Below are 12,053 nucleotides of genomic sequence, written 5' to 3' on the forward strand. Positions count from 1 at the left end.
GTGGCATAAAGTACTTTATCATGTACAGGATACAGTGGGCAGGACTAAGGGCTGGAGAGCCCTGGTTATGCCTGAACTTCAAGATCATTTCAGACCTTAGTTGTAAAATGGCTACAGAGTAGAGCTTCATGCAGCCCTGGGACTCGGTCTTAGAGAAACAGCTCAATGTCATAGTAGCTGGGCTATTACTAAGAGAATTAGATATGGTGACAGACGAAACTCAGGCCAGGGTTTTCACCTCTCTGCCCTTCTATGACATCATTGTCCATGGTGCTTAACACCTGTCCTGGGCAGCCGAGCTTGTGAGATCCTCTGTACCAAGAAACTCCAGTCCCCTTCGCTCATCACAACGGCCACCCCACCAAAGGTGCAGAATGGATACAGCCTGCAAAAGCAAAATTAATTCAGATAGCTCGAAGTCTTCAGGCTTTTCTTAGCCTATGTCTCCCAGGTCCCACTGGCCTTCCATGGCTGCCCACTGATTCCAGCCCCAGATTTTGCCTGTAGGAACCACAGTTTACAGCCAGGCCCACCTGCCATGTAAAGTTTCAGTACACTGGTTTGACTCCGTTAGAGATTTATGACTGACAGGGAGCCTCTGAGCAAAGCCATCGGCATTTTGTTTGACTTAGAGGCTCGAATTCTTCTTCAGCCCAATCAATCTGTTAGCATGTCAGATGACATTTAGGTGCCTCTCTAGGGAGCAGGCTGGGCTTTGGAGCATTTAGAGAGTGTACAGCAATACAAGGCTGAGGCTGGTGACCCCGGGGAAAGAGCTGGGAGGTGGTGGCCCAGAATGGTTGCTTCTGCCCTGACCGCACTTAGGACTCAGGGTTCAAGGAGGCAGAGTGGACTGATGGAAGGAAACTCCGGAAATGGCACTTCATATTTCAACTCTGTCTTCATCCTTCTCCATGCGTGGATGTGTATGAAAGCAAACTGTAATAACCGGAACTGATCGGGCTTGAAACAAAAGGTTGGATTCAAAAAAAAAACAAAGAATGTTAAACAACAATTGTCAGGAAGAGAGAGAATAAGGAACCACATTAATGTCCCTACTGGCCACAGCTGGGTGACATGTCCACACCACCTTGGAGAAGGAATTCGAAAAGCAAGCGGAAGGTCAAACCCGACTCTATTCAGAGAAAATCTACCATCCACCCTGCCAGGAAGACTGCCTTTTACGTCTGTAGAGTGGGAAGCCTTGGTGAGCCCCTCTGACAGTGCTCACCTAGAAATCTCTGTCCTTTCTCAGACACCAGGGCAGAAAGTCCCATTCTCCTCTCATGCCCACTGCCTCGAATCCAGCTGCGTCCCACCCAGCCCTGCAACCCCAATGGGCGTGTCAACAGATGTTGAAGGACATGAAGGATATGGGCTTGCCTGAGTTTTAAATCAAAATGCAGAGGGAGAAGGGCTTCAGGGATCTCAGGCTCACTACTCTCCGTTTGAAATTTTCTGTCACGTTCTCTTTGTCTGAGTGCTCATAGTCCCTTCAATGAAGGGAAAGCATTTTTTGAATCTTCTGTGTAGTCCTTTTTACAAATTAAGGTATAGGAAAAGCCCTCCTAGACCATGAGATTGGGATCCATAGCTGTTGATCCATATTGGGAATCAGCTTTCATCCTGAAAAGTCTTACTTTAGCTTACGGGGAACAAATGTGGATTCATCGCCCACTGCTACATAAGAGGCCACCACCTTTGCTTCCAGGGTCATCTGTGACCAGAGCTCCACAGTGTCTCTCCCACCAGCCACACTCGGACCACCTTCCTTCATCTGGGATGCTCAGTATCAGTTTATCAAAAGGAGAAAAAATTTAAAAATGGTTTTTAAGATCTCTGGGTTTTAAGCATTTTCCCCTGGTCTTTTCTGTTGCCCTATTTAGACCTATTTTGGCAGCAGTACTGGTAATAACTTAGTCGGTCTTTCCAAAGCTTTCTACTGTCTGTTACATCAGTTTAATGAGTTGACCTTCATGAAGAAGTTCTAACAGGTCTGGACGGAAATAACTGATGCTCAGAGGGTGTATAACTCAAGTGATGGGAGTAGAGGGGAGAGCTAGGTACCGAGAATAACTTGAGCATTAGTGACTGCATACAGCATTCCGAGGGCATACAGTGTTTTACTGAATACAGAAGTAGTGTATGCTAATCCGGCAGGCAAATTGGTCACATGGAGACCAGTTAAGAACACTTCTATTACAAGTTTCCCTTACAATATCAACTAGGAAATTCAGGCACAGAGAGGTTGGGTTGCTGGCCTGAGGTCAAATGGCCAGTAAGAGGCAGAAATGAGATTACAAATCAGAAAATCTGGCTTCAAAGTTTCTGTTCTTAAGCCATACATTTTTCTTAAATGGAGGTAGGAAATGGGAAGAGTGGGAAGGAAGAAAAATGGGAGATAAGGAAGTAGGAGAGAAGAAAAGGGGGAGGAAAGGGAAGAGGGAAGAAAAAGAGAAGGAGGGAGAAGGAGAGAGAAGGGGAGAGGGAAAAGGGCATGGAGGGGAGGGTAGAGAAAGATAACCAAAAGAGGCTAAAAATAAGCCAAACGAAGAATCTCAAAGCAGCTGGGCATGTAGCTTGGTGGTAGAACCTGGGTTCACTCCATCATGTATTCAGCATCTCTGATAATATTAAGCTTCTTGCCAGTGCTAAGTCACAGACAAGACAACCTGGCGCCAGAGCAAACCCATCCTGCTTTGGCACCCTTTCTGTTGATAGCCCTCTTCTGTAGAGCCTGGCGCCACTGTTAGCTGTAGGCAGACTTTCCCTACCTGGATCCGCCTGAACCAGAAATCTCATTCTTAGTCCCTATCCAGTACCAACTCCCAGTCCTCTCCAGAGCAAACTTAAGTCTGCATGTGAGTATGTGTGCAGTGTGCTATGAATGTGTACATGTGTGCACATATTTCAGGTGCATGTATACGTGTTCTTACGTGTATGGAGGCCAGAAGTCAATTTCATGGATCTTCCTCAGTTGCTCTCTGCTTTTTCTGAGACAGGGTCTCTTGATTACTATTTTGGTTAGGCCACTTAGCAGTGAGCTTCAGAGATCCATCGTCTCAGATGCCCCTAGCCCTGACACTGGACACCACTGCACCTTGATTCTACATGGGTGCTGGAGACTCCAACTCAGGTCCTTAGATAAGTACTTTGTAAGCTAAGCCATTGTCTTGACTCCCTCCTCTAACTTCTAGGACATTGCAAAGGGCAAGCAAATAGCAAAGCCATGGCTGCTGGAATGAAAGACCACAGGCCATACACACGGTATTACCACAGAAAGTGAATACGCAACAAAGGACTGTCCAGTGGAATTTACTCTGATTGGGCATGTTCCTCCGCACATCTCCCACAGGAAGGGGGGGAGGGATACTGAGTCATGCTGAATAGTTTTTACTGGCTACAGAGTATATTTGAAGGGAAATTTGAGATGTGTGTGTGTGTATTTCCTGAGGCGTGAGATGAAGAACTTCAGCTGGTGTTCATTCCTCTCATATTGATCTAGGCAAGCTCCCACTGGCTGGGCTCCTCGTTTCTAACATATCTTCACACCTTCACACCTGAGTTGAACCCTTGTCAGAGAGAGAGTCTGAGCAAAGAGACAGTAGAAGAATGTCCGGTGAGCAGCCCGAACTGTGACAGGGTCACACTTCCTAATCATGACCACCAGCAGCACACCAGGGAGTTCTGTATGATTTGGTAACTTCTGCCACCCCCAACTCATCTCGTGACTTTGTCTGTCCCAGCTAGAAGGCTCATTACCAGCTAACAGCGTGGCTGTCAGGGCCAATACAGAGCACGAAGATGGACATATCGCCAAGCTTGACTACCTCCCCAGCCATGTTTTCCAAGGCTAGAAATTGAAATAAAGATCTGGCTAGACTGCTCTAACCTCAAGGAGTTTAGAAGGGCAGAATAAGATGACGGTCTTAAAGACTTCCTATGTGTCAAACTCCAGCCCTACGCAGAGCCTGGATCGACTTTCAGTGAATGTTAATGGCGTTGTTTGTCTTCGGATCAGAGTTGCTATTGTGGCAAGGGCCGCTGTGGCAGGTAATGCTGATATTGACTTGACCTGTGAGGTGGAGAATATCAGTGTACCGGATGGGATTATTTTTTTTCCTCTTTGAGAACCCAAACACCCCCAGGTCTTGACTGTATAATTCACTGATTGCTTCTTATTGGCTCTCGGCAAATGCAGCTACCATGAGTTACTTGGTGAACCATGTGGTTTTATGTACCATCCCCTCCCTGCATCACCCTACTCCCCCAGCCTCCATCTTTTGGTGCCTCCTCATAGGAAGGGCATCATTATTATTGGGTAGAGATGATGGTTATCATTAGTGAGCGATCATGAATTTTTAGATTCACTCAGCTCTACTACCACATAAATTTTTGCCCGAAAATGTCAGAATATTGTCAGACTTAATAGAAATACGTCCCCTTGTTTCTCCTCTCCTTCAGCAAATATTGGCTGAGCGTCTGCATTGCATGAGACACGATGGTGAAGGATCCATCATCTTGCCATTAATAAAGTAGGGAAGTGAGACACATGGATCATCCTCCCTGTGGAGTTCAAGAAAAAATAAATATTCCCTGTCACCAGACTGGACCACTGTGTATACAGAGCATAAATCTCTGCTCAGCTTCTGCCCAGGTCCTCATGCCAGTTGTGTCACCCTTTCCCCCAATTCCTGTGCACTCTTACACCCCAACCTCAAGGGGTACCTGTTCTGATCAGGAAGTCTGAGCTATCCCTTTGCCTGCCAGGCAACACCTAGCACCTCTGTACCACTCACTTAGCTCTGATGCCCTGCCACTCATTATAAACTTTGGGATATATAGTTTTCTCTCACTAGTCTATGAGTTACTCATCTGCAGTATACATCTTAAACGCTCAGTGGTCCCACAATATCAAAACACTTCAGTAATAATTGCACCAGTAACACCTGAAGGTGCCACCCTAACAAATTCTAACGTGAAGTAGGCAGCAAGCATCCTTTTCCAGGCTGCAGGAAGCTGCAAAGATGAAACAGAGGTTTATCTGAAATGTGAGGGTTTTTTTTCCCAGCTCTGAGAAAATGATTGGTCAGCTACTGTACTCTAAGGCTAATAAATCTTCTTGTAGGGATGGATGTTCCAACATAATTTCTTAGAGTTGTGTTAGTGTTATGAAGACCCAATTATGTTTTTCTTGATTTAAATAAATACATGGGTCAGGTGTGGTGGTGCTCACCTTTGATCCCAGCAGGCAGATCTCTGCTAGTTCAAGGCCAGCCTGGTCTACAGAATGAGTTTTGGCACAGCCACGGCTGTTGCACAGAGAAATGCTGTCTTGAAAAACAAAAGGGAAAAAACAGAAAAGAAAAACAAATACAGTGGCTGTTAATTCAGAAATCCTAAGTGCTCTTCTCTATTTCTTTTATCCACCATCCTTTCAACCTTGTGTCTCATAAAGAAATTGGGCTGCAGATGTTTACCTGGACCAGTATGACTCAGAAAAGAAAGTTGTGCTCTTATTTAAGAATAAATCCCTTGGGGGCTGGAGAGATGGCTCAAGGGTTAAGAGCATTGGCTGCTCTTCCAGCGGTTCTGAGTTCAAATCCCAACAACCACATGGTGGTTCACAACCATTTGTAGTGGGATCTGATGCCCTCTTTGGCAAAAAGTCAATAGAGCACTCATGTACACAAAATAAATAATTTTTTAAAAAAGAATAAGTCCCTTGTTGAGGACTTCCTGTGTGGCAAGAACTCATCTTGTTACTTTGCCTGAGTCTTTCAGATGCTCAACATAATCTCACAGGCCAGGCATTATGGCTTATACCTTATGCTGGGCATTTCAGGTAGATGGGTTGGTTAGTTGGTTGGTTGGCTGGCTGGCTGACTAGATGGTTGGTTGGTTGGTTGGTTGGTTGGTTGGTTGGTTGAGATGAAGTCTTGCCGCATATCCCAGGATGACCCAAAATTTGTTGTATGACCTCTATCTTAAAAATTAGGGAAGCGAAACCCACAGAAGTTAAATCACTAAGGTGGCTGGCATAACTCATAGGCTATGAAGCTGAGACCTGAGTCTGGGCCCCACCTACCACATTGCATCAGTGAAAACCTTCTCAGAAAAGCATTCCCTGTGAACAGTTTGCTTGAGAACTTGAGAGCTCCCTCTTACGAGGAAGCCTGATGTTGGTATGCATGCCAGGACACTGCATGAACACAAAGAAAGATACATTCTGTCTTGTCAACGCCATCCATGGCCCTCACGTGCTGCCATAAAACGTCCCTCCATTCAGAGATTAAAGTAAGTTGGTGCCTCCATGCTCTTGAATGAGGGCGGCCAACCCTTCAGTCTCATCAGCAAATTGCTCAACAGCCAATGTTGCCAGGCAGCTTCCTTTAAGTATGCAGGGACTACCCTGGTTGAGAAACTCCTTTCATTTCTCTATCAGATCTCCTTAGTATTTTTCTATGGAGTTCTCACCCCACTCCCAGTGGCTAGTCTTAAAAAGTCATGCCAGCGGCCCCTCGAGCAATGCCAGTATCTATACCCTTCTCTGTCTCTGATTTTAGTGATAGGAATGCAATTGACTGGGCATACCGATCCATAGGCCATGTTGTCTCTGAGCCTCAGGACCCAGGAGCAGTACTGGATCTCATTTATTATTGGTTACCTCAGTGTGTGACCTTGAACAGGTCTCCATTTCTCTACAAGAGCAAGACAGAGCCTCTTTGCATAAATAGATCTGTAACCGAAGACCGATCGCTGGTCTCCAAAGTAACTCTGAATGAGATATTATTTGTTAAGTGCAGCTTCCAAGGTTTTCATAAAATGCTGTGTCACCAGGCATCTTGTGAAATGCTAGAGATAGGGAAAACAGCAGTCAATTAAGACCCCGAGGGAACTTTCATCTCGATGGCTACATTTTGCTAATGAAGAAACTCACACCCGAGGAGGTGTGGAAAGCTGTCCAAGGCCAAACAAGCCCCAAACCAGAATCAAAGACTTCTTTATTCCTAAAAGGTTAGAAATAGACCTTGGTATTCATAAGCCAACCCTCTTGGCTTTCATGTTTGTTTATTTGTTTGGTTGATTTAGAGGGTCTTTGATAGCCTCTAATTTATTCATCATGTTGCAATCACTAAGCAAAAGTGAATGGTCAGGGTTTTTCCTCAAAAAAAAAAAAAAAAAGTCATGCAAATTGGAGACATTTTCTCTGCTTGAGAATAAAACTGGTTGAAAAACATGCAAAATTTTAGACATTTTCAGCAAAGTGTCTCATTCAAAGTCATCAGGCAAATGAGAGGCAGAGGCAGAACCAGGGAACTGGAGAGTTCCAGAGAGACATGTGGAAGATAATGGGTTGTGACAGGCTGTCCATGCAATCCTTCTGGCTTCCTAAAGTCCAGGTGGACGCCCACACTGTCAGATTGATTGATTGTAGCTCCCGTCCTAGAGTGTCGCCAATCCCCAGCACATGGATATGGTTGCACATCTGCTTCCAGAAGATTCTAGGTCAGAATAAAACCTTTCCCCTTTCAGCATCAATCGAGTTGCCAACACTCAAACCATGGGAATCAGGGTCCTAATGAGCCTGTTTTGTGACCACTGGGAGGAAAGCCAAGAAGATGGAAGCCGAGAGAGAAGAGAGCTCAGATCCGATTCTCGCTAGGCTTTGGGGCCGTCTCTTGAACAAATCTGACCCTGGGTATGAGCTTTGCCCTTTCCTAGTCCCAACTTCCCTGGATATAAAAATACATGTTTGGCAACTGCTCTGAAAGTTATTGGAGTCGTGGCAGTAAACTATGAAAGGCCAGAGAATTTCAAGCAAAAGTTATTGCATCAGTAACTCAGAAACTAATCCCTAAAACTCCTGACACGTTTATCCCGAGGGCGAGCGCCAATACACAAATGGAAATCATGATCAAGGGCCACTGTGTACCTGGAATTAGAATCCATCATTCTTGGAGCGCAGAGCTGAGATTTGGGCAGAAGAGAAGAGGACTCACGCCTTTCAAGACCGTCTTTCCTCTAACCCAGAGGCCTTTATGCTTCAGAAGAACACAGCAGATTCTGAGTTCTCTGCTTATTTGTTTTTCTTCTCCTTAAGAACCCCTCGTTACATTTTTCCTTTCAAATATTTCTTTCTGTGACAGTTCCACATTTAAACTGAAAAGCTCCCTTTTCCTTATTCAATTGCACCAGTTTTATTTGGGATGGAAACCCTGCTGGGTACCGTAACAGAGAAGAAGCTTTACAGCGGCAATAATCCCTTCTACAGCATCTATTGTGGGGAAACTTAATCCACTTTTATTAAATGGCTGAAGACTTGACTCTAGCGATCTGAATTAACTACAGAAAAGCACAGAGACAGAACAAAAGTCCCCACTTCCTTCAACAGACATTCACTTCATGCCTCACAACCCTTCCTTGCAGAGACCCAAGACAGAACACTGCCTCTTGGGAAACACCTTTAAGAAGGATCAATGTTGCCTTAAGCAATACCGTTATCACCAACAGTGAATGTAAACAGGCTGGGGAAGTGGCTCAGTTGGAACAATGCCTTCCAAGCAACCACAAGGGCCTAACTTTGGATAAGAGCTGAGTGTGGCATCTGTGTGCCATTGCATTGCTGTGGAGCAGGGACAGGCAGATTCCCAGAGCAGGACATGGATGTTCTGCCAGTCTAGTCAAAATGTCCAACTCTAGGGTCAGCGATAGGCCTTGTCTTAAAAACTGAGAAAGAACATGATTAAGGAAGATGTCTAGTGTCAACCTCGGACCTACACACACACCTACATGCCCCTACATGCACCTACATGCATCCACACAGACACACATGTCAAAGACAGGAAAGAAGGAACAGGTAGGACATTAGTAAGAAAATGCAGAAATGGACCTTCAGCCTCATTGGAGCGAGTGAGAGCACACTTCAGAGTTTAAATGGACTCACACTTGGGCCTTGATTGTAGTAATTTAGGTAACTACACAGGTAGCTTCAACACAACCATATGCCCAAGTTGTTAAAAACACAACCAGTGAGCAATAACATCATCCGTGTCCATGGCCTCCAGACACACACTGGGTGGCAATGTGCAGTCACAGACAGGCACATGGAGGGTGGGGCCGCTTGGGTAAACCACAGCCGAGGCTGTACACCGAGGTGGTGCCTATAGCTGGCTCCAGACAGCGGGTGCCTTGAGTTACCTGAATTTTCAGAATTGCTGGAGACTTAGTTTGATTTCATTTTGCTATTTTTGCAGTGACCATCACTTTATAGTTTGGTGTAAGGGATTAAAGATTTCCAAACAAAAATTTAGTCCCTCTCCTCCCACAAAACCCTGAATCTTGCCGTATTTCAGCCCAACCTGGTAGTGAGAAAATATAGAATACTGTCGTGATCTTTTGGTATATACCCAAGTCAGAAACCTCTAATTTATATGCTTTAATTTATCAAATTACGTATCAGTGCAAGCAATTTATAATGTGCAATTATACCCCAATAAAATTGTCTCTAAAGGCTGGAGAGATGGCTCAGCGGTTAAGAGCATTGTCTGCTCTTCCAAAGGTCCTGAGTTCAATTCTCAGCAACCACGTGGTGGCTCACAACCATCTGTGATGAGGTCTGGTGCCCTCCTCTGGCCTGCAGGCATACACGCAGACAGAATATTGTATACATAATAAAAATAAATAAATATTTAAAAACAAGAAAAATTGTCTCTAAAGAAAGAAAAATAATAATTCAGGTAATTTCTATTCCTCACAGAAATTTGTTTAAATATGCAACTATAATGAACACAAGCTCCTTTCCTCATTCTCTGTCTCTTTCAGTCATATATATAGTATATATAGCTATAGATATATAGTGATACATATTGTGTTATGTATATAGTAGTATATATTGTGATATATAGTGTGATATATACATTGATGTTTATATATATCAGAGTCATTAGTGAAAAGGAAACCGGGTGTTCCAATAAGTGACAGGAGGTTAATGGCCTGAGCACGGTGTAAGAACGCTTCTTCGACTAATCCTCTGCTCTCTGGTGGTGTCAGTGTCTGCGATCACAGATGGATGCAGAGCTCACCATCGCGCCTGCTTCTGTCTTCTGTTTGCACTGTTTCTTGAAGTCCATGTCAATCTTTGGAGCCTTTTACCCCAAAGTACATGCTTCGGTGCACTTTAATTTTGCAGCCGTAAATAAGTAATTCTCACTAGCTTCCCATAAGTAACTACATAGTAAACCTGGGGAGGATGAGACTTTGGGCAGGCCAAAACCAAGTGTTGCTTGATAATTATGAATAAGCTAATAAACTCTGGGAAACTGTTCTTTGACTCTGCTGCTGGGTTATCTCATGGATGGATGTCCTTCCTCTATGAGTTTAGCTACAGAACGGTGTCAAAGATTTGCAACTGTCTGAAAATGCCATTCTCTACAGTGAGTTTGAGAATGGGATTTCTGAGTTCACCGGACAGACATGAGACAGATGTTCCTCTCCGGGTCACTGTCCTCAATACCGTTTGGGGTTCCATCTCTTGGTGCCCATGAAGAATGGGATACCTGAACTCACTGCAGAGGAGTGACTGTCTCTGCAGGCTGGGCTGGCTTCTCATCACTATTTTCCTATGCTTCCCTCCTCTGCCTTCCAATGCATCCAGCTGGACCGTGCTGCATGGGAGAATCGGGCGCCCAGAGAACCCGTTCCGAGTGGCCCTGGAATACATCTCCAGTGGTAATCGAAGCCTGTCTGCAGTGGACTTCTTTGCCCTAAAGAACTGCAGTGAAGGTACGTGGATCTGTCTTTGTCTCTCTCTCTCCTCTCCGGCCTGTCTTGAATACATCAATGATTGTATTTAGCTTGAATGCAAAGTCTGCAGTGATTAGGAACTGATTCTGAACATTGGCAAGTGCCCCCACAGCCCAGGAAAGCAATTTTTAAAAAATTCCAGAATAAGGTTTTATCTACTTATCTTAAAACTTTATTAAGTGGAATACAGCCTTTCTTAGATAACATGCTAACTTGACTTCTGTGGTGACAAATACTTCCTGCCACTTAAGAATATTTTATCATGAAAAATGTAAATGAACACCAAGGAAATAGAATAGTATATGAATCCCCACCTCCCAGCCGCAGCCCAGCCTAGCAGTTATCCACATTCTGTCATTCTGTTCCACCTACGTCCCCATCCACCTCTTGCCCTCCCCGTAACTTAATGATAATCACTATTTGGCTTTTTCTGGAGGCAAAACTCATAAGGAATTTTATTGGTTTTATCTGGGCTCTTTAACAGACAACACTGAAAGTGGTTAGATGTGGAAATTTAGCTTACTTTAGTGCAAGCCTAATGGGCGTGGCCCACTGTGTCATTGAATCTCTTTTGCACAGACGCCACATTGTGACTTTACCTCAAGGTAAGCTTTTATTCTTTCTTTCCTTTTTACCTTTGCTTCCAGAAAACCGAGCCAAATGCAGTACTCATCAAGGTATTCAGGCCTTCCTAGGCCTCTGATGAGCTTGTCTTCTTCCCTCGGTAGGTTTGAGTCTCCTATCCTGGTTTTCAGCATCCTATTTTGTATGCATGTTTCATTAAACATTGCTTCAAGTCTGAATGGAGAAGAGACTAAGACAAACCAGCGGTAGCTATGTGAGGCTGAGCCCCCCTTGCTCATCAGAAGGCTCCCTGTGTACCAGAAGCATCCTTTATTCCTTCCCAGATGTAGAGAGTAAAGAAAGGCTTCAGGAAGGCATCACTTTCGTTGCTGCTTCTGTCCCTGCTTCTGCTCAAAGCTCCACCGAAGGGCACTCTCGTGTAAGGAGCCTGTGACTTGAGCATCCTAAGAATGAAATGTGGAAATAAGCCAGTGGTAATTATAGACCTTAATTCTCCATTTAAGATATTTTTTTTTTCTTTTTTGGTTTTTCAAGAAGGGTTTCTCTGAAGCTTTGGAGCATGTCCTGGAACTAGCTCTTGTAGACCAGGCTGCCCCAAACTCACAGAAATCCATCTGCCTCCCGAGTGCTGCGATTAAAGGCGTGTGCCACCACCACCGGGC

At 44.6% G+C, this 12,053-nt stretch overlaps 1 protein-coding gene across 1 annotated transcript in view; it reads left to right on the forward strand.

Moving 5' to 3' along the window:
* The window catches only part of Alk (ALK receptor tyrosine kinase), a 733,404-nt gene that overhangs the window by 521,452 nt on the left and 199,899 nt on the right, over positions 1-12,053 (forward strand). Inside the window, exon 5 of the mRNA XM_038319976.1 lies at positions 10,658-10,785. Coding sequence (XP_038175904.1) covers positions 10,658-10,785 — 128 coding nt within the window. The remainder of the gene's footprint in view (positions 1-10,657; positions 10,786-12,053) is intronic.

The sequence above is a fragment of the Arvicola amphibius genome, chromosome 2, assembly GCF_903992535.2.
Source record: "Arvicola amphibius chromosome 2, mArvAmp1.2, whole genome shotgun sequence".
Lineage (NCBI taxonomy): Eukaryota > Metazoa > Chordata > Mammalia > Rodentia > Cricetidae > Arvicola > Arvicola amphibius.